Source organism: Ctenopharyngodon idella, chromosome 14, assembly GCF_019924925.1.
Source record: "Ctenopharyngodon idella isolate HZGC_01 chromosome 14, HZGC01, whole genome shotgun sequence".
In the NCBI taxonomy this organism is placed as follows: Eukaryota; Metazoa; Chordata; class Actinopteri; order Cypriniformes; family Xenocyprididae; genus Ctenopharyngodon; species Ctenopharyngodon idella.
The window spans coordinates 8,030,033-8,053,679 of record NC_067233.1 but is presented as its reverse complement, the minus strand read 5'-3'; the positions used below and the strand labels follow the sequence as shown (position 1 = coordinate 8,053,679).

Genomic DNA, 23,647 nt, shown 5'->3' with positions numbered 1-23,647 from the left:
TGTTTTTCAGCACACATACAGAACAGACATGTAGCGAATATACACAAAATTGTTTAAGGTTTTGATTTAAATTTTCAGCAGTAATTCTCAGAAATTGCTTACTGCACCTTTAAATGAATCTCTGAGCAGACAGATGGGCTTTAACTTTGGCTGACTGTTGATAATCAAAACTAGGTGTGGTTTGTCTAATTTAAGAATGCAAGCTTTAATTACTGTTTAGAGGGCAGAGAATAATACTGTGAAAATAAAGAGAGTGCTTTGGTGGCTTACTCTTTGAAGGCCGTGACTCCAGCCATCCTCTTCTCCACCTGATGAGTACCTTCTACGAGGAGCACGTAAAGCTGAGAAGAAATTGAGAAAGCGAGAGTGAGAAAGAGGAAATAACGATGAAGCATAAAACAGAATTGTTTAATCATCTAAAGGGAGTCACACAGCATATTATTGTTGACTGACAGCAAAAATATGCTATAAAATATATATGCAATCATTCATAAAATTTTAACCTTGCATCCTTCTAATCTGCAAATCTTTTTTGGCTCAAATTTAGTCTGGGATTCCAACAAAAATTAAGCCACCTTTCGAGCCAGAAACTGCACCCATCTGTGATCCTTTAGTCAAACACATTAAAAATTCATATATTCATGATTGGGATACAACACAGCTAATAATAACACAGCCATTAAGTGTTTCATCTTGTTCCAAAGTGTATTGATAACGTAATGTAATTTGTTCAAAAAATAATTGTTAAAGAACTCGCAAAAGACACAACAAAAGCAAAAGGTACGTATTTTCCTGATTAATAATGATGACTTTAAGCATATAATATCTCACACATTTCATGACTGCTTCTGTATTATTTTGTATTTAGTAAATGAACAGTATACATTATAGAGCTACGGATTTACCACAACAGATGTGAGGGTGCTAAATCTTAGAAAATGTAAAATGTAAATTCACAAATTTGCAAAAACTATTTAAAGCACAATAAATGGTAACAATAAAAGTTGCTACTTCAAATGTGGTTTATGCATTTTTTATTGCTCTTTGTATAAAACAACTGAAATAAAAATGCTTTTGTTGTGTTTGTTTAGATGTTATTCACAAAGTCTAGTTTCATAAAACATGTGCTATTAATAATGCATTTTTCAGTGAAGAGGGTGAAAAACATCCTAAGAAAGGGATTTCAAATGAAAGATAGATCTCACTTTATATTAAGTGTCTTTAACTACTATGTACTAACATTTAAATTAATCATTTTATACAATGCACTTATTGTGTACATAAATGTTTTTACATTGAACTTATATTTTAAAAATACCTGCATGTAATTACAGCTGTAATTAATTTCTGTAATTACATCTATAGTTACATTGTTTAACCTTCCCTTACACATTAACCCACCCTTAAACCCATCAAATTTGCCCTACCTCATCATTAGCAAAAGTGTTTTGCAACACAACATGAACACAATAAATGCATTGTACTTATTTTTTGATGTAAGTACATAGTAGTTATGATATAAAGTGTGACCAAAAGATATTTAGCATTCATTCTTTGCAATGTGTTTATGGCTTCTCTAAAGGCAAGTCAACTGTTTAGCAATATAATACATTATTATTACAACATACCAAACATATTCTAGTCCAACTGGCTGTTTCCACATTCAGGAACTATAGGATCTTTACTGACATCCCTGTATGTGGAAGCATTTAGCATAACTGTGGCTGCTGAAAGGAAAGCGCTGTGATGCCAGTGAACTGAACGCACAGGACATTATGAATATATTTATCACCTACATTTAGGAGAGCTGGTGTAATGGTAGTAATCAGACTCAGAGTGCTGGTAGTGTTCAGGCGAGTAGGCTGATGGGAACTTGGAGGATTGGAGAATGTCCTCACTGGTCTTGCTCTTAGTTGCTGGATTGCAGTGATTGTCTGTGGGGAGAGTATGTCAGGATCACAACTTTGGAAAAGCCTGTGATATAACAGCACAAAGCAGTACAATCAGGCCCCCTTCACACCTAACATTAGTACGTGCTTTCAGTGATCACATAATCCACATCAAAAACCAGGTGTAAGAGCACCCAAGATGCTCTGTGGTCATGAACATGACCTACTTTTGTCAGGTCCTGCAATCTGATCACCTGGTTTAATGACCAATATTCATTGAATTACTCCACCAAACTGTATTTGGAATCTCTTGTTTCCTGAATTAGCATATTTTCATGTGGACAACTGAAATTTTTTTTCTATTTTCCTATTTTCTTCACTTCTAATTCATCCTTTACTAGTGAAATGTTTCTAATAGGCAAACACAGTAGACCAGATACCTTATTTTCCATCATCCAAATATAGCAAAATAAATACTAATATATATATATATATATATATATATATATATCTTAATGCTAGGTGTTAGGGGGGCCTCAGAAAGAAAGAAAGAAAGCTCAAATATACCAGCTCTGAAGGAAACACTATCCACAACACTCAATGTAAAGCATCTGCATTCAGATAAATGAGATGTTGAATAAGCACTCGCACACACACACAAAACACTTTAAAACTAATAAAGTGAGTCTTGTATTCAGAAACTACACAGATATTGATATATTGCCTTGTACATCTAAAGCAAAACCAGTCAGAAACTGCACTGAACTCCCATCTATATAAAACACATACAAGAAGATTCAACACAAATACAGAAGCACAGGCCTCACTCGATATTAACAATCCTGAATGGAAAAGACGGAATGCAAATGAGGGACTAGAGATCGAACAAACACATAACCATAGACGCAGACAGAGAGATGTGCACAGGGAGAGAATACTTACAGAGTGAATGGTGACCGAGGAAAGTAGAGGTGGAGGGAATTGTATTTAAGGTGGTAAGGGGGAAAAAAAACAGGGAAAAAAACAGAATAAGGGAGGACATATTTGCATCCCTAAGATTTTTCAGTGAGATTTTACGTTTGGTACCCATATGGAAGAGAAGCAAATGATCTGCATGACAACAGTATGTCTCTATTCTGCACAAACACCGTTAGACATCTACAACAAAAACACATTTCACTTACAGATGCAGATCCACCATATGGATAGCAAATTAGACCTTGTAAAGTGTTCATTGCAGGCTTGTGATACAAGGATAAACACAAATACACACTTAACACACGAATGTAAACTGAGCCAACAAGCTATCAGAGATGGTTCTGACCTTTCTTAGAGAAAACATGGTGGACTGTGCAAGTATCTGAGCTGGCCAGTAAATAAATCTAAAGTATTAGTGCAGCTCTGTGCAAAACTCTGAAACAAATTAATCTTTCTTATGCACTCTAGAGCTCAGTGGTTGTATATTGTCCATGCTAATTGGCAGGCCTACACAGAATCTGTGCCAGAAGCTTTGAAGTACTCGAATGGCATCATTCACAAAGTTCTATACATCCCCTGGCCCTTGTATGTTTGTCTTTTAAACCTTTTAGCCAATTTGACGCTGTCAGCAAAGTCTAGTGCGCTCTGCTCCATTTAGCACCATTTATGCTAAAATTTATTTCACAGATTTTACCCCCCAAAAAGGTCAGAACTGCACAGAAAATGTCTGCAGAATTGGAACAACCATCATTCACACAATTTTGCACATCCATACCACGTTTAAAGCCATTTCACAGTTTCCTCTTAAAAGTCTGAATAGAATTTTTTTTAAAAGTCAACAGATTCGATCTGGGCCTGGATATATATTACTCCACTTAATGTAAGATTTTCAAGCCAGCCATGTGGAAGTTTTTCTTTTATATTTGTCTACATAAAACCTTTTTGTTAGTGAAAAAAAAAAAAACATTTACTTTGAATATGATCTGATTTTTTTCTTTTTTCTTTTTTTTTAGTGGGGTGAAAACATTGGAATAGCAAAAAATCTGAACTGTTGAGCCCAGATAAAATCCTCAATGTTAATCACTGTATTACCTATGATAATTGGCTTAGGTATAAAATTTGAATTTATAAATAAGATTAATCATAAATAAGAATCATCATTAACACTTTGGAAAATTGCACAAGCCTGTAATGTACATACATACAGAATATACACATACAAATACACACACAGAGACATGCAGATAAGGGAAAGATGTATTATTACTATTGTTTAGTTAAAAAGGGTTAGAGTTCATGGCATTTTGAGGAGATACCAATCAAAATACTTAACAAAAAGATGTGAGATTGTAAATTTATGAATAAACAGACAGAGATATGCACACAAACACCCAACTTTTGAAAGGATTTGCCACCAGATGTAGACTGCCTAGTCCCTACAACATTCAATATGCGGTCAACTGTTAGAGAAACAATATGGCTGTCACTTGAACTCTGTGAATTAGCAGAGTAGGTTATGTTTAGAAGTTCACACTTGCTCATTTCATGCCTAAACAGGTTTGCTTCCCTAACAGTGGTTTCTTAACAGGGTTGAGCTTAACTTAGCATTCTCTGAAGCTTCTCTGTGGCATCTAATGCGGCCACTTCCCAGCTGATCTAAAGCAGAGGGGGACATGGCAAGCTTTAATCATGCCTCAGCAAGCCTTATCCTTTTTCATCACCCTCCTGTGGAAGGAAGGATGCGCTCGTGCCAGTTCTACATTCTTCTGGCATGCAAGGAACGGAAAGTGGGATGCACTCTAATGCTTGAGGAAAGGAGACAACTTCTTATCTCTTTACTCTTTACAGTTGCGGGGGTTATGTGTATACTTTTATACACATAAGTATAAAAGTATACTTATGTGTGAATACTTTTGATTTACATGGATTTCTGTATAAATTACTCATATAATTTGATCTGATCCAAAAATAAGTCACAACAGCAGAGAAACACAGTCTGCTTAAAGTCTGCTCATTTTTTGGGTGAACTATCCCTTTAAAGGGGACCTATTATGCAAAATTCACTTTTGCATGGTGTTTGGACATAAATGTGCGTTGGCAGTGTGTGTACACAACCATTCTATAATGATAAAAATCCAACCACTCCTTTTTTTTTAATCCCCATAAATCATAAGCAGTGTCTCAGAACAAGCCGTTTGCAGATCCCTGGCATTGTGATGTCACATTAGCCACAGGCCCCGCCCATGAATGTTGACAGACACTGCTGTTTTAACATAGAACCGCCTGACCGAGTTCACAGCAAGTTTACACAGTCCGCCACTGCTGCACTGACGAGAATGTCTCCCAAGCGTTTTAGGTGTTCTGTAGCTGGATGGATTAATCCACATAGCTCTCTCGGTTTACCTCCTAAATCTGAGCCGCTGAAGACGAGGTGGATTAATTTTGTTTTTGAAGAAAATGCTCCCTCAACTCTACCGAAATTCGTTTATGTCCGCGCGAATCATTTCACACCGGACTGCTTTGTGAACGAATGTCAATACAAAGGGACAATGCAAAACAGAGGTTGTGCTAAAAATGTGTTACTCAAGGATAGATCAGTACAAACTGTTCGTGATCCAGCTTACAGTCTCCAGAGTGTTACTGGATACGGCAGTAATAAAGGTGAGAGCACTTTATTACAGTTCATCGGAGTTGATTTACGGATATAAAGTTTACCAGTTTATTAAGCACCACCCGAAGAGGCATAAGGTCTATATATATTTGTTAACTGTTAGTTGTAACGAGTGTTTCTGTGTACTTCACTATGTATGTTGATGATAATGCAAGGGAGAGAGAGAGTTTATGGATAATATTTTAATGCACACTTGCACTGTGTTTCATTAAGCTCTAACAGTGATTTTCTAGAGTGAAATCAAACACTTCATATTTTGTGTGAAGTACAATAAACGTTATAAAACTCATCCGTAAACTGGCTTGTACTAATATAGTGGATAAAAACAAGAAGATAATATAAGTTATAACTGTAATTAAACTAAATTATACCTGTTCTATCTCCATGCAGCATATATTTGCAGTTTCTGACATTATAGTGCGTCCTGACTGACTCCTGACATGGGAGAATGAGCTCTTGAAGCTCCGCCCTCTTAGGCTGAGCGCAGCAGCTCATTTGCATTTAAAGGGCACACACTGAAACGGCGTGTTTTTGCTCACCCCCAAAAAGTGGCAATTTTAACATGCTATAAAAAATTATCTGTAGGGTATTTTGAGCTAAAACTTCACATACACACTCTGGGGACATCAGAGACTTATTTTACATCTTGTAAAAAGGGGCATTATAGGTCCCCTTTAAACAAATAGACATAATTTCTCATGACCGTTGGGCAGGTCTGATCTGCAATTTGGTGGATGTTATTGCTGCAGCTTTTTATATATAAGTGCTCCTATACTTTTCCATCTTGCTCTGGTTAATGAAGACATTAAGATGAATAATACTTTGTGTATTACTTGTTTAAGCAAACTGTATTCATCTATTGTTATGACTTTGATAAAGATTAGATCAATTTCAATTATCAATTTATTCAGAAACCTAGTTCAATCCAAAATGTTCTCATACTTTTTCTTGCAACTGTATTAGGTACAGTAACTTCTAAAACATGTACTATATACTTATTTTGTGTCCACCAAATCCTATAGAAATTAAATGTTTTTTTATCCTCTTCTCTTAAAGGCTTTTAGACTAAAGGGTTTGCTGGAGGACATCTATGGAGGACACTAACACTAATCAGACACATCTTTCCCATGAGCCCACACTGCCTCAGGACTGAGCGTGAGGGAAAACAGGCCGGGGCAGGCCGAGCACACTATACCATGTCTCTTATAGATGGGAGGCTTCCTGTAGATGTTGGGCTCCCCTGTGGCTGAGAAGAAAGGAAGAGATTAGAAATAAAACGGAGGAGATGTAACTGACAGGCAGAAGAAAGCAAAGTAAACGAGGTTGGAAATGTTTTTTTGTACTTCCACTTCAGGCTTCCTGGGACCTTTAGGGTAAGGTGAAGGAGAGTGGAATGGTTGAGGGGAACACAAAAAAGGTACCAAAATGGAATAGAGCCATACTATAGATGTATAGTATAGACAGATTCAAACAGTTACAGAGACTTTGATCCATTAGAGAGATATTAATTTATATCCAAATATACTGTTGGATGAATATGAAAGTGATGACAGCAGCCAATGAGGTGAATGTTGAGGCCTGGCCTACCTGGCACATGGAAATGCTTGGGAGCTTGGTTTGTGGTGGGCGTGCTGGACCGGGCATCTAGCTGATTGTAATAGGGTGAACTTCTGCCACTCTCAGTGCCTGCAGCAAGCCCCAAGCCAATGACAGTAACAGAACCAGAGCATGAGTGCACACTTCCTGTGCGCCCTAACCATACACACACACACACTCAGTCATCACACCAGTGATCATCAGATCAATGATCCAAGATTAGCCAGGCAGGGACAGTATGCATTTCAAAACAGAGAAAAAGACATACTGTGCCAGACAGACGGGTGTATAGGATGTAGGTGGAATGGTGGGACACGCCCCCTAATAACAGTCAAAAATATCCCCTGCAAAAAGCCTATATTGCCTTTTTTTTTTGTTAAAGTCAACATGAAATAAAAAATCTCTTATTGTGGTCTTATTGTATGTGATTCATTATGTATTCTAGAGTTGTCAAATGTACCGACTTCGGTACCAATCAGTACAGAAATTTTAAAAATGTGACGCTTTGAGCGCTGTTGAGCGGATTCGTAAACAACTCTGATTGGCCACTGTGTTCACGCGCTTATCGGATATGTCTGTGATTGGCTTCAATGATCAACGTATGGGAGCATTTGAAAGCACATGGAAGTGTTTGAATTTGAAAGCATTTTGAAAGCGGGAGTGGGAACGTTTGAAAGTCCAGCTGATTCATTATGCTCCGAAGCTTCCTGAAGCAGTGTTTTGAAATAGGCCATCACTAAATAATTTGTTATTTTGTTTTTTTTTTTGGCGCACCAAAAATATTCTCGTCTGAAAAAACATTTCAAAACATTAATAAATACTATAACAGTTTATAAATAATACTAAAATAGCACTGGTCCTTCCTCTTTTTGTCACTAAATGTCCCATTTCACTTGCAAATATGTCACATTACAGAAGTAAAATTGGTTGTGAATATTATTTCATGTTGACTTTAAAATCAATCCTCACTAATATCAGTCACTCAGCTATGTCCTGTAGCTGCAAACCACAGAGGCATATATAGAGGCAAAGCAAGATATATATAGTATATTTTCCAATATACTGCATATTTAGTGTAGTTCTCATGCCATTCCTGCTGAAAACACCAGCTTAGACCAGTATGCTGGTTCAAGCTGGTTAGTGCTGGTCCACTATCCATGTTGTTTACCAGCAAGAAATGCTGATCAACTTGCATAGTCTTTCTGATGAAGCTGGAATCTGGTTGACATCAGAATCCCATGAATCAGGAATGAGAGTGTATTTTCTGTACTGCTGTGAGCTTGGCAGAAGGAACTCACCGTATCTGTAGTAGTGCTGTGGAGAGCGAGGCATGATGGGAGACATGCCCTGCCTGCTGTAAGTGGGGGAGTCTATGTACCCTGGACTGGAGGATCTTCTCAGCCTCATGTCCATACCGTCATACATGTCCTATTCACATAAAATGTCATTATTCATAACTCTGATTGTGAGAACCACTCATTTTTATTTTCTCAGTGACCAATATATATATATATATATATATATATATATATATATATATATACACAATATAATACAGTAAAAAACTTCTACCTGAGAATAAGGGGAGAGTGTGCCCAAAGACTGTGAAGACAAAAAAGAAGGAGGAGAGTCAGAATAACAGTAAATGTGAGATAAACCTTCGGTCTCTTCCTCCATGACATCTGATGTGTGAGGGAAGTGAGAAGAACAAGAGGACGGAGGTGAAGGAGCACTGTGGTCCGAACAACCTACTTTATATTTCCTGTAGAACTCAACATTTTCTACTCAGCAAGCAAGAATTTAATGGATAGTTCACCCAGAAATGAAGATCCTGTCATCATTTACTCGTTCCAAACTGTCTTTCAGCTACAAACACATTTATTAAGTAGCCTTTGGTCACCATCCACTTCAATGTAAAGAAAAGAACAGCATCGACATTCTGTTAAACATTTCCTTTTGTGTCCCCTAAACATCATACAGGTTTGGAACAACATGAGGTTTAGTAAATGATAGAACTGTCATTTTTGGGTGAACTATCCCTTTAAGCAACATCACATAAATTTTCTTTCCAAAAAGAAAACTAAAGCGAGAAGGCTCAACCAAAAGCACTCATATTCACTATTAATAGTGAGAATACGCAAACAAAAGCATACAGCCAGCCAACAATGCGACATAGATGAGAAACTCAAAGCAAAGCTCTGCTAAGCTCAACTAGGACCAGGCCAGTAGATCCGGCGACAGGGGGAGACATGCTAAAAGTAGACCCAGAGTGGCTCTAGTGGCCCTGTAGGGCAGTACCTCCCCATAGCTGAGACGCTCTAGCCTGTCATCGGAGCAGTATCTGTGACTGGGCTCATAGGACCAGAAGTCTGGCCTCTGCACTTCATAAATGGCTTTAACCTTAGGCAGCGCTGCCAAGTCTTTGTAATCAAGGATCTCGTTCTCCATTTTTGCCTGAGGAGAGGGACACAGGACAGATACACACACTCACACGTCAAACGCAATGAGCAGGCCTGCAAAAAACAGCAATCATGACAGGCGACGACAGCATCAACAACACAATTAAATGTGGGAATGAGCCTACGGCACAGTTTGCACAAATACAAAACCACTTTAAAGCATGTGCTGTTAGAATACAATTGAGCTCATGACTGAAACTGTAATATAGCACATAAATACTACAAAAATATATGGTGTTTTTTTGGAGCAAGTAGAAATTTCTTTGTTAAAGTCGACATGAAAATTCCCCCTATCTATTGTCTAAATGCATTTACTGGACGTTACTGTAAACAATTCATCCATGTATAGATTATTTTTTGAAAATGACATACAGTACTATACTTATTTACCCTCATGTCATTTCAAACCTATATGACTTCCTTTCTTCTTTGAAACAAAAGATATTTTGAAAAAATGTCTCCATGTTTTTCTTCTACATATAATGATAGTCAATGGGGTCCAAAGTTGTTTGGGACCCCATTGACTTTCATTGTACGGACAAAAGCAGTTGAAAACATTTTATTTTGTATTCAGTAGACATGTGCCGATATTTGGTAATATGATATATCACGATAATGAATATGCACGATATTGTTATCGTGGGCACTTCAAAATACTGTGAAGTTATTTTTTATTCAAATTTTTATAATACATTTTAAGAATATTTTCCCCATCGACTGTTTAAGATGCACAACACCGCTGTATGCTGCGTCAAAAGGACACGCGCACTCAGATATAAACAAGCCCAATGCGCACGAGAAGCACATGGCGGAACGAGTGAAGGAGACGCACTGAATGAAAGTGCACGTTAACTTTCTGACAGCAGAGTGCGCTGATGGAACAGCAGAAATGCAGCGGTTACCCTGGAAACCCCATAAACAAAGCAGCTGTGCTACTGAACAGTTTTTTAAAAAATGCTTCAAATAGCCATTCAGTTTTTTGTATTCGCAATGTTGTTCATCACAGCACCGAATACTTAATACTTAAATACTAATTATTTTAACTTAAATTTTCTTATATTTTAATGTGGACTACAACATGCCCTATAATGACTGAAAATGTTCTGATTAGGCCATTTGTTATTGTTCAGTAAAAACTTTGTGACATAAGGCTTCATTAGTTAAAATGTTAATTCATTATTACCAAACTGACAATGAAAAATACATATAAAGCATTTATTAATCTTATTTAATGTTAATTTCTTAGTTAATGTTTAATAGCATTACTAAAATCAAAAGTTGTAACTATTACCTGAGCTAACCTGAGCTAAAACTAACAATGATCAGTTGTATTTTTTAACTAACATTAACAAAAAAATAATACCTTCTGTATCAAAATAGCTATTGCTCAATCTTAGTTAATGCATTAACTAATGTTAAATAATGAGACCTTATTATAAAGTGTTGCCTGTTGTTCTTTATAATTCTTTTGCAGTTTAATCTGTTTGAAATATTTTGCTTTATATTTGTTATAAGAGAAAGAGTTCTTAAACCTGCTATACTATGAAAACACTTTTTTGCAACTTACTTCAATATCGTGATAATACATTATACCGTGATAAAAGCTTCAGCAATTACTGCAACATGAAAATTTGACACCTAGTATTATTCAGTAGAATAAAAAAAGTCATAAAGGTTGAGTAAATTCAATTAAGTAAATGATGGAACGTTTTTATATTTGGGTGAACCATTAATTTGGTATGAAGTTGTGTGACTTCTTTTACCTTTATTCCTAGATAGTGTTTTAAGGTTTTCATTTCTAATTTAATTTCTATCTCATACATGTACAGCCTCACGCTTGACCTTAAGCAGAGTATGGACCTGCAGGGCTTGACAGCACATATGCTTACACTGCATTATGCATACATCAATCACACACAGCACAAAGGTTACACACTCGGGCCAGCCTTCACTTCCACATGTGATTTTAATGACCGCACCACTGCAGAATGCACAAAAACACATTATGAACAAGCCAACAAACACACACACAAGAGTCATCCATCTTGGGATGGCCAATGATACTTACATTTATGCATTTGACAGACGCTTTTATCCAAAGCAACCTTCTGTGCATTCAAGCTATACATTTTATAAGTACATGCATTCTCTGGAAATTAAACCTGTAACTTTTTGCGTTCCAAGTGCCATGATCTACTGGTTGAGCAACCACAGGAATCTTCATAGCACTACACTACCGTTCAAACATTTGGGTTTGGTAAGACCAAATTGTTTTGTTTTTTTAAGTCTCTTATGCTCACCAAGGCTGCATTTACTTGATCAAAATTACAGTAAAAATAGTAATATTGTGAAATATTATTTACAATTTAAAATAAATGTTTTCTATGGGAATATATTTTAAAATGTAATTTATTCATGTGATGGCAAAGCTGAATTTTCAGCACCATTACTCCAGTCTTCAGTGTCACATGATGCTTCAAAAAATCATTATAATATGCTGATTTTCTGCTCAAGAAACATTTCTTATTATTAAAAAAACAGATGTGCTGCTTCATATTTTTGTGGAAACCATGATACATTTTTTTCCAAGATTGAATAGAAAGGAAATAAAAAATATAAATAGAATTGAAATAGAAATCATTTGTAACATTACAAATGTCTTTACTGTCACTTTTGATTAATGTAATGTTTGCTAAATAAAAGTATTAATTTCTTTCAAAAAACAAAACCAATACAAATATAATAGCAATAATAAAAAAATCTTACTGACCCCAAACTTTTGAATGGTAGTGTATGTCAAACATCAGTGTAAATTTAAAAGAATTGTTCACTCAAAAATGGATGTTCTGTCATAGTTTATATAATCAATTTCAGTCTGTTTCTCATACAAAGCTATTGTACGGCTTCAGAAGATTTGGAATATAGTTCGCGGTTTTAATGACTGTATAATGTTGATGATAATTTTTACGGTGTTTTTCCATTTTATTTGAAGCTTGAAAGAAACCCCATTAAATGACCAACTACATTTTGCAAAACGCTGTGTTCCACAAAAGAAAATACAGTCATATGAATTTGGATAGACATGAGGGTGAGTAAATGATGACAGAATTACATTTGTGGGTGAACTGTCCCTTTAACTTGTACATTAACATATATACATCATGCCAAAATAATCACTAATTTATTATCACAATTTTAAAACCAAATATTCTGATTTTGTATCATTTACAGTTCTATCACCTTCATTTAGCTGACATGTGAGCTGGACAGTGATTGGCTACTTACACAAATGACTCTGCTGGGTGAACTAATGCTGGAGCCTGGAGGAGAGATGGAGGTTTCTGATGTGCGCCTGAGCTGTAAAATAAAATAAGGAGGAAATCAGCAGAGCTGCAGAGTGAGATCTGATAGCATTTTGAAATTCAGTCTGTAGTTGTTAAAAAGAAGAAGAAGAAAAAAAACTCACTCTCAGTTTCCTCTCTGCTCGAGATGCCTGTTTACACACAGGATGCCACACTTCTGAACCTGAGACAAGAGCCAAACAAATAAGAGGAGAACGTTAGGTAGAGTGCACAAAACTTCTAATCCAGCCATATGCTCATTCAAGACACCTTAAGATGACTTTATTTAAGAAATGAAAAGAAGGTGTTAGAAGATTTAACCATGTGAATTTCAGTTGCTTGTACACTACCGTTCAAAAGTTTGGGTTCGGTACGATTTTTTAAAAAGAAATTAAGACAATTATTCAGAAAGGATGCAATAAATTGATCAAAAGTGACAGTAAAGGCTTTACATTGTAGCAAAAGAATTCTACTTCTACTTTTTATTAATCAAAGACATCTGAAAAAAAACTGTTTTCATCACTGATAATAATAAAATTATGAAATTCCGTTTGCCATCATAGGAATACATTAAATTTTAAAATATATTAAAATAGAAAACAGTTATTTTAAATTGTAATATTTCACAATATTCCTGTTTTACTGTATTTTTAAACAAATAAATGTAAATAGTGAGAATAAGACTTATTTCAAAAGCAAAAACTTTTGAATAGTAGTGTAGAATAATGGTATTACATTTAAATCATATTTATACATTTATGAATTGAATTATATGGCACTGACGCCATGTCCTTTCTTGAAGAAAATGTCTTTGATGGATTTGCACTATGAGTTTTCTTCAGTTTGGAATCTAAGGCCTGCCTGCCAATCACATCACTCCTGACCTCATAGGTGAGTTTGAGATTTGGAAGCAGATGGATAACTCAAGCTAAGGCAAATACATTTAATGTAATCACTTTACGAGAATAAAGGCCAGAGTGCATTCATTCAACTGTGGTATTTCAATTTCAGACTGATGGGTTTTTTTAATCCGATGCTCTGTCTCTGTCTAGCTCATTCTCTCCGGTTTTCGTTCCCTATACGTATCCTTCTCTTTTTGCATGATAGTAATGTGCTGATGCGAGGCCTGGCTCTGCTGACTTTTAAATGCATTTACCTTGAGGCGTGTTCGCTAGCCTGTAACACACTTACACATCTCAGCGCTGAATGTGAAACAGAACAGACAAACACACAGAAAGACCTGCGGCGCATTCTAATGTCCACCAGCCACTGGCACTGGAAGTCATATGAGAGATCACACAGGGAAATCTACTGAATGGGGCTTAAGATGGATCAAGATGAGCCTCTGTGATTCTTTGAGGAATAACATTAGTTTCTTCATTAAAGTCTTCCCAATATAGCCTTTATCTTCTACATGAATCCTGCATACTGTTCATGATGTTCTGGAAATGGAGCTAAATATGAAAGGTTGTCTTGGAATATTCTAAAAGAGCTCTTTTATTAGCAAAGTCCTCATCTGCTCTGTCACAAGAAAGAACTAGGCCTAACTAGGCCCACAAGAAAGACAGATCCTAAACAAATACACAATTAAATAAAGAACAATTTGAGAATTTTGTTTAACTCTTGTGCATCAATTAAAAAAGTTACACATAGGTCCATAGTGGACAAAAATGTCTGTGTCATAAAAATTTGAAGCTTGGGAGCACAGACTTAAGTTTGGTCTCATTTTAAAGAAGACCCTTGGCAGATTATTGTTAAAGTAAAAAAAAAAAAAAGTTGAAGGTGAAGAAAGTGAAAGTGAAGTTGAAAGTGAAACCAAAAACCAAAAAAAGTTATAGAGGTTTAAGTTTATGAAAATGATTTGTGAACATTATTTTTATATTATATTTATATATTTTTATATTAAACATGTTACAGCTAGAAACTGCTAGAAAATCAAAGCCATAAATCTAAATAAGTTGTGTTCCAAATTTGAGGGTGATATCTCAAAAAATGAGCATTCAGTAAGAATTTGTTTAGGCGCAGTACCAATTTTTTCCCAGTAGATTGCAGCAAAGCTCCACTGGTACACACAGTGGTTGGATTTATGATTGTTTGGCAACTGGCTCTATAATATGCATAAGCAGAAAACAGAAATAAAGCGAGTATTTGCTTTATAGGCCAAACCTGAGAAAATGGCACCATCTGGTAAAAAAAATAGTAAAGATTTTAAATTTGAAGCCTTGCCAACAGAATGAAAGCCTATTAAAAAAGATTGCATCATTTTATAGTTAAATGGCCCTGGGATTAAAAAATGGCAGTTTTAATGGGTTTCAATGGGGACATTTTTGTCCTTAAGGTCCTGAGAGGAACTATTTTGTGTATGTGTACCTAGTGCAAAATAGATTTATTAAAGGAAATGGGGGTGAAATAGTAAAATTCCAATAAAAATACACACCTGTGCTAAAATGTATGTAGTTAGCATTAACACAGGCAAAATTATCAAAAAAAAAAAAAAAAAAAAAAAAAAACTGAACAAGACAAAAATAGCCATAAGATCGCACATGTTAAGCAATTTTTTTCTCAAAATGATCAATATCATACTGCATCTGAGCATTTTAGTGTTTTTTTTATTTTTTTTAATTTATTTATTGTCAATTCCATTATTAGGTGATTTGTCACTTGTCAGACTTTTTTAACCTCCTACGTGTTTCCTCTAGTGTTTCAGATGAAGTCTCTCACAAGGTCTGTCACAACAATTGTCAAGGTCTGCAATAAAAAGTCAAAATAATTCTCCTAAACTCACATTAATGTCATAGCTGTATTCTCTGGCTTTACTGTATATCAATGAATGCCTGCTTTTCACTTTCTGTGTTCAGTTGTCTGGGATGTAAGATTTTTGCTCGTCAGTTCAATTCCCACAAGCACCTGAGACATTTGAGAGTCCTTATGTCATTGCATACACTTTATGGAAGGATCAGGCACAATTTCCCCAAAAATGTAATAATAACTTCAGATAGAGACACCCAAGTACCATTACTTTCTACATTGCAGTAAACCAAGTAAATAATCTCATTCCATGTTGATGTTATTTCATTTCATAAGGTCTATTTTTTAATTATTGATTATGTGTTGATTTAATATTAAAGATTTTTATTTAAAGAAACAATACATTTTGTTCCACACATTTTGACAAATGCAAATTTCATAGAAAACTATATAATATTTAGTTTGACCACCTGAGGTTGACAATCACCATTTTCTGAAAGTTAAGCAACTTTCACTGACCATTTGTTGAAAAGGAAAAAAATCACTTCCTTATTTGGAAGAGTTAAAGGCCCCATTTTGCACCCTATTCATGGAAAGTGCCGGCTGTTGGCCTCTGTAACCTCTCCTCACCTGTGAGATACATCTCCTCTCCTTCTGTAAACATCATCTGACACCGGGCACAGCGAGCACAAGTGGGGTGATAGTGCTTCCCACCAGCCTGGACAGAGAAACAGAGGGAGACAAACAGAACATAAGAAAATGTTGGAGGACACTCTAGAGGATTTTAAAACAACACATACAAGCATATAAATGCTCCAACTATTGAACCTATTATCATGAGCGCAATAAACACAGTAAACACATGCTTGTCTCAACAGTGTCCTCCATATTAAGCAACAGAGCACTCCTCCTTTATTGCTGTTTTAATACTGCTTAAGACTTATTTGAGCTCTACAGACGTTTAATGACTCTCTTGCACATAATACACACATTTAAAGCTTACAGAGATCCTTCAGTGCCAAGAATCAGTAATTGAGAGCACTGTTCCTCTGGGACATTTAAAACAAGTACAGTTTGTTGATGGAACTGCAGAGAACAAACACAATTTTTAAAAAAAAATTAAAGGTGCAATGTGTAAATTTTAGGAGGATCTATTGACAGAAATGCAATATAATATACATAACTATGTTTTCAGTGGTATATAAAGACCTTACATAATGATCCGTTATGTTTTTATTACCTTAGAATGAGCCATTTCTATCTACATACACCGCCAGTCCCCTTACATGTTAAGTCGCCTTTTTGCGCCGGCATGTTTTTACAGTAGCCCCAAATGGACAAACTGCTCTACAGAGCACGTTTGCTTGACTGGCTACTCTCTGCTCTCTCAGACGACAGCATCTTTGTCTTGTGTTGGCCACTGTAGCTTCTCTATATTGCAATTCTCAACCTCACCCCTAGATGCCGCTAAAATTTACATACTGCACCTTTAAGTACAAAATGAGATAAAGATGATGCCCCAAAAGTAAAATTCTCAGTCGCAGGGGTGTAAAAATCCATTTATTTATTATGATTATAATTATACAACAGTAAGTTCCAGTCCCTGATTCTGATTGGTCGAGCAGCGTTCTAAAAGTGCTGAAATAACAGTTCAAAGTATGTACATAAAGTTTGTATTTACAATGTTATGGCAGTAGGTGGTGACAAGCGTCTTTATGAGTGATTTATTGAATCAGATTTGTTCAAAACAATGATTCAATCACGAACAACACATGTGACTGTCTTTGTGAACGAGTCGCTTTCTCAAACAATTTGTTCAAAACTGATTCATTGGAAATTATTCAGAAAAGAAATGTGAGTGTCTTTATGAATGAGCACTGAATTAGCTACTACAGTAAAACAATTTGTTCAAAACACTGATTCATTCAGGAACAAAATATGTGATTGTCTTCATGAATGAGTCATTGAATCATTTACTCACTCAACTCATTCATGCAAAACTGATTAATTTAGGAATGAAATATTTGAAATAAATACTGAATATTTGAACTAAATAAGTTACTCAAAAGATTCATTCAAAATGCTGATGCATTCAGGAACAAAACATTTGACTCTCTTTACGAGCAAGTCATTTAATTCATTCCCTCAGATCGATTTGTTCAAAAACACAGATTCATTCAGAAATGAAACAAGTGTCTGTCTTTATGAATTAGTCACATTAACCATTAACTCAAATGATTTGTTCAAAAACACTGATTCATTCAGGAACTACTGTGTGTTGCTCAGAGACACGCAACCACTAATTATTCTGTGGCTTCCTTTGGACATTAGAAGAGCAAGAAAACAGAAAAAATAACTGCTTATAATGTATCTAAAATGCAAGATCTTAGACTAGTATGACAGTTGCTGTTTATAGACAAATATTGCAAATACACCAAATGTTCTCTCATTGGGAAGTCCAGAGAAGAAAGGGGGTATTGGAGAGGAGGCACAGAGCAGGTGGCAAGAGAAGGCCAGTTTATGAGTTAGAGACATAGTGTATGCTGTCATTACTCCAGGAATCAGCAAGCTGTCAGTTTCTAAGTGCTCAGAGGTATGCGGTATCACTAGGTGTCTCCCAGGGGGAATGAGTGCAAATCAAACAGGCAGATAAAGATAAATCAGCCTGTGTCCCACTAGCTATAAATAACTTGACTTGAGCTCTCGCTGGAACACAGAGCACTTCACACCAGCGACTCAGACTGGGATCAGAGCAAACAGAGCGACAGGAATAAGTAAGTATGTGCGAGTACACAAGCTCACACAAATTCTTTTCAAAAGTGTGTATTAGCATTAAGCTTCATCAGCTTTGGAACTCTCGGCTGGCAAATTATCTCCTTTCTTATTTGTATGTAAACTACCTCATCATGTTTCTCTTCCCCTGTGACCGTCACATTACTCAAAGTCTCTTGCGCTCTCTGTCTCTCTCTCCAACTCCATGACTCCACAACCCTGTTTGGGAGTGTCACAGAAAATAGCAAATCAACAAATGAAAGGGTGTCAGGGGTACCTGCGAAAAGAATCATTCTTGCTTATGAAGCGTCAAAGGCCAGACTATTAGGCCATTCCTCTGAAGGACGAGCCACTGGGGAGGAAAACTAAAGGCAGGGCAACCCACTGGCTCTTCATTAGCTCCATCACTCATTCTCTCAGTAACTACCCATTGAAACAGTAGTGCTAAAAGACCTTAATGTTTAGCGCTGCATTTCAAAACCACCCGCTATAATAAATTGCAAATCTGTCTATCTATGAATGAGTCACTGAATCAGCTACTAAAACAAGTCTATCTCTCTCTATCAATGAATGAGTCACTGAATCAGCTACTAAAACAAGTCTATCTCTCTCTATCAATGAATGAGTCACTGAATCAGCTACTAAAACAATTTATTCAAAACACTGATTCATTCAAGAACAAAACGTGACTGTCTTCATGAATGAGTCATTCAATCATTTAATCACTTACGCAACTCATTCATGCAAAACTGATTCATTTAGGACTGAAATATGTGACTGTCTTTATCAATGAGTAACTGAATAAGTCACTCAACAGATTCATTCAAAACACTGATTCATTCAGGAACATACATAAATCAATCAATCTCTCTCTCTTCTCTCTCTCTCTATCTATCCATCCATCCATTCATCCATCCATTCATCAATCCATGAATGAGTCACTGAATCAGCTACTAAAACAATTTGTTCAAAACACTGATTTATTCAGGAACAAAACATGTTTGCCTTCATGAATGAGTCATTCAATCATTTAATCACTTACGCAACTCATTCATGCAAAACTGATTCATTTAGGACTGAAATATGTGACTGTCTTTATCAATGAGTAACTGAATAAGTCACTCAACAGATTAATTCAAAACACTGATTCATTCAGGAACAAAACATGTTTGCCTTCATGAATGAGTCATTCAATCATTTAATCACTTACGCAACTCATTCATGCAAAACTGATTCATTTAGGACTGAAATATGTGACTGTCTTTATCAATGAGTAACTGAATAAGTCACTCAACAGATTAATTCAAAACACTGATTCATTCAGGAACAAAACATAAATCAATCTATCAATCAATCTGTCTATCTATCTATCTATCCATCCATCCTCACTTACTCAACCCATTTATACAAAAACGATTCATTTAGGACTGAAATATGTGGCTGTCTCTTTATCGATGAGTAACTGTATGAGTCACTAAACAGATTCATTCAAAACACTGATTCATTCAGAAACAAAACATAAATCTATCTATTTTGCAATGTATTATATTGTATATAACATTATTTATTTATATTAAAAAGTTGTAGTTGCAGGTGGTTTGAAATATATGGAAAGATATGGAAATATATTGCTCAGGTTTTACAGAATTTGGTTTCAACCATCTATGGCTAAGGTGTTGTGAGTGAGTTCGCCATATTATCATCTTCTAGGAGTCCATAGCTCAAATGGTAAGCTACTGTATGATAGAAGACGCAAAACTTTTAGGAGGAAGAACGAGAGAAATAAACACCAGAAACAATAAGAGTGATGCTTGCCTCAATTGTTTATTCTCTCAAAGCCTTTTCTTCTACTTGCCTCTCCAAGGCATATTCTTTGCAGTCTGTTAACCATAAATGTTCAAAGAAATATTTGTATTTCTAAGGGAAGAGTGCTTCAAATGGTGGTTTTATTCCCCATCTGTCTGGGCTTCTTTATCCATCTCCTCATATTTAGCCCTTGATCTTTTTATAACGGAGGCTTCTTGCCTGGCCCGCTTGATGGATCAATTCATGTTCATTTCAGGTATAACTCAACGCAATCGCTGTCTATTCAGCTGAGTTCTGAGGTAATTCAGAGTCAATAACAATCAAAGATGAGTCGCTCATCACAAAGAACTACAATATAATGAGTAAATTGCTCAGGTCCAGTGTTTTCTAAAGGGTTTCCACAAAAGTATTACAGGCGTCTGTGGACATGAATGAAACTTTCATGGCATTTCTAATAAAATATATACTATCATTTAAAAGTTTCGGGTCAGTAAGATTTTATTTTATGTTTTTGAGAAAGGTTACACAGTGTAATGTTAAGAGTCTAGGTTGGGGGGTCTGTTGGCCACTGGTCTAATGGCGGGATATAAGCAGGCAGAATATCTCACCTCCAGCACACGTCCACTGATGTATCTGTCGCATGTTTCACACTTTATCCCAAACTGGGCGTGGTAGTCTGCCTCACAGTAAGGAATGCCGTCTCTGCATGCAAAATAAGACTCACATGAATGAACGCATTCTTACACTGTTACCAAAAATAAAACACAGATGTTTAGGTTTTACAAAACCAGAAAACTATGACCTTTGTGACTCTTTTATTAATGCTATAAATCTTTCTTGAGCACTTCAAAATCGGAGTGTCACGAAAGTCCCTCACAGGAACAGCTGCTTATCAGTAAATTATGTACATACAAACAGTAATATTGTGAAATACTGTTACAATCGGAAAATAACTATTTAAATATATTTTTTAAAATTGTAATTTATTTCTTTGATGGCTTAAATATATTTTCAGCAGTCTTCAGTGTCACATTTTTGAACTGTAGTGCTTATACTGTTAGAGAAAGTGTCCACACAAATTGCCTAATCTAAAAATTCTTTATTTATCCACATATAAAATGATACATAGGCCTATTATTTTGAAGGCTTATTATTGGAACGGAATGTGTAAATATTAGATTAATTGTGATTAAATATTAATGTGAGTTCATGTGGTTTCAGACATGAGAAACAGGCTGCTTTGTGCAACACAATGTGTGTGATGTGTGGTTGAAAGAAAGCCAACAGGTCAACAGAAGCAGTGGTCACTCACTTGCTGATGTACTCCCCCGTCAGGACCAGGCCACAGGTCTGACACCTGAAGCAGCTGACGTGCCACTGTTTCTCTAATGCCAGCAGAGATTGACCCTGTTTGATCTCCTCCTTACAACCTGCACAGTCTAAAAAGAGCAACAAGGAAGGGAAGAGAGGTTATATAATGGACTTAAGGTTCATAAGTCTTTCCTGTGTCCAGTCGGACTTGACAGGTTTGTAAAAAAACACATGAAATACAAATCAATAAATCGTTATGAAGGTTAGGTGTAGTTTTTTCTTAATCAGATATACACACACACTTTGAGCTGTGAAGTCTTGGAAGGGCAGTAAAAGGATTTTGAGCACTAAACGGTCAGTGCATCATTTGTTTTTATTTGGAAGATGTTCAGCTGTGTTTAGAGTTTTTTCATCCTAACACAGAGCTCAGATTTTTTCAGTTCACCAGCCTGTTCAATCAGATCAATCTTTAGACAGAGACAGATGTTACAGTATGTTTTCAGTACTCTCCTTTTCCAACGATTACTTTCCTTCTTCCTGTAGCAGCGGTGATTCAAGTTGAAGTGGAACAGAAGACAGATCATTCTTGTTATGCACTGCATGAAGCAACTATATATATATATATATATAAAAGAACATGCTTTTGTTGTAATTTAAATAAGTATTTCTATATAAGGATTTACCAGACTTTCAGATGTATAATCTGGTCAAGCTCAGGCACTCAAACTTGATTATTAGCACAATGCCAAGACTATTAACAGGATGTCAAACAGAATGAAACTTAACAGGATGGAAATAAAAAGATAAAGTTAGCCATTGCTCAGAGAGGGATTGAGCGTTTGCTTACACGAAGGTGTTAACCTGTGGATGTTTGCATAAACTGCTTAGTCTTAGTCCATCTAATTTTTTCTTCAAGACTTTTTTTGAAAGTCGGTTACATAAAAAGGTAGATTGGTCTAATTTGAATCTGAAAAGTAAGACTGATTACCACTTGGCTAACTGCTAGTTGGTCAACATAGTGGCTTTGATTATGCAGTCAGCTCCTAAAGCTAATTTTGATCATTTTTGCTGTAACCATCATCTAAAAATGTAATATTATCATATTGATTTCTATAATTTTATTAAAAATTCCATTTAATATTAGAAAATAAAATTACATTGTTTTAACATTTTTATTAAAGAAAGAAAAAATGATGAAACACCTAGAATATTTTATGTTAAATCAGTTAGGTGTTACACCAGTTGGCATGGCAAAAATGGTAACTTCATTAAAACCAAAGTAGTTAAATTATTTAAAATTTACTATTAAGCTGACTTAAAGAGTTAGTTAGCCCAAAAATGAAATTCCTGTCATTTTTCTGTCAATTTTCTCATCTCTTAATTGTAGAGATGCACCGATCAATCGGCCAGGGATCGGAATCGGCCGATTTCCCTCATGATCGGCCCGGATCGGTGATCGGCCGATCAGTCTCACTTCTTACCGATTCCGAGCCGATCCATTTTGTTACCAGCGGCACAGGCAATAACGTCAGCTGTGTGTCACACCCGCGCGGGCGCCTCCTCTCTCTCACTCGTCTCATTCGCTCCGGTTAAATAGTGCTTGTATTGCGCATAATTTTAGTCATTCCCGCAGGTTTCGCGCTCACACCAAAAGCCTGAAACCTGCGGGAATTACTAAAATTATGCACCGCTGATCTATATAGGTGGAGCGGACAAGCCACCTCAGTCTCAAACAGAGACAGAAGTCAAATAGAGTCACAAGTACCAAAATGAGTGGCTTACTGTGCTTAAACTGTCAAATACATACAAAAGTATGTCAAAACCAGCGGAACAGGCAATCTTGGCGAGTATTCAGATAAACACAGTCAGTTTTGAATCGTTAAATAGCTAAGAAAGTGAACCCATGTTGTGTCTAACAGTCCGTTGAACACCGTTCATAAACTCTTAAAGGGACAGCAGTCCAATATTCCTGCTGCTGTCTGTCATGTTAATCAAAGAACAAAAGACAAAGAAAATCACTTTCTGTTCTTGACTGAATACGTTTTATAACTTTAATGGTAAGAATTGATCTGTATT

At 36.0% G+C, this 23,647-nt stretch overlaps 1 protein-coding gene across 7 annotated transcripts in view; it reads right to left on the bottom strand.

The window, feature by feature from the left end:
- The window catches only part of ablim3 (actin binding LIM protein family, member 3), a 73,394-nt gene that overhangs the window by 10,222 nt on the left and 39,525 nt on the right, over window positions 1-23,647 (bottom strand). The window contains exons 5-16 of one of the 7 annotated variants that reach the window (XM_051860564.1): window positions 21,573-21,699; window positions 20,869-20,962; window positions 16,313-16,400; window positions 13,060-13,118; window positions 12,879-12,950; window positions 9,433-9,588; window positions 8,707-8,736; window positions 8,433-8,562; window positions 7,126-7,224; window positions 6,734-6,784; window positions 1,797-1,934; window positions 271-341 (exon numbers count right to left, since the gene is read on the bottom strand). In XM_051860564.1, coding sequence (XP_051716524.1) covers window positions 271-341; window positions 1,797-1,934; window positions 6,734-6,784; window positions 7,126-7,224; window positions 8,433-8,562; window positions 8,707-8,736; window positions 9,433-9,588; window positions 12,879-12,950; window positions 13,060-13,118; window positions 16,313-16,400; window positions 20,869-20,962; window positions 21,573-21,699 — 1,115 coding nt within the window. The remainder of the gene's footprint in view (window positions 1-270; window positions 342-1,796; window positions 1,935-6,733; window positions 6,785-7,125; window positions 7,225-8,432; window positions 8,563-8,706; window positions 8,737-9,432; window positions 9,589-12,878; window positions 12,951-13,059; window positions 13,119-16,312; window positions 16,401-20,868; window positions 20,963-21,572; window positions 21,700-23,647) is intronic. The other 6 variants (XR_007924910.1, XR_007924911.1, XR_007924912.1 and 3 more) reach the window with 6 other exon arrangements.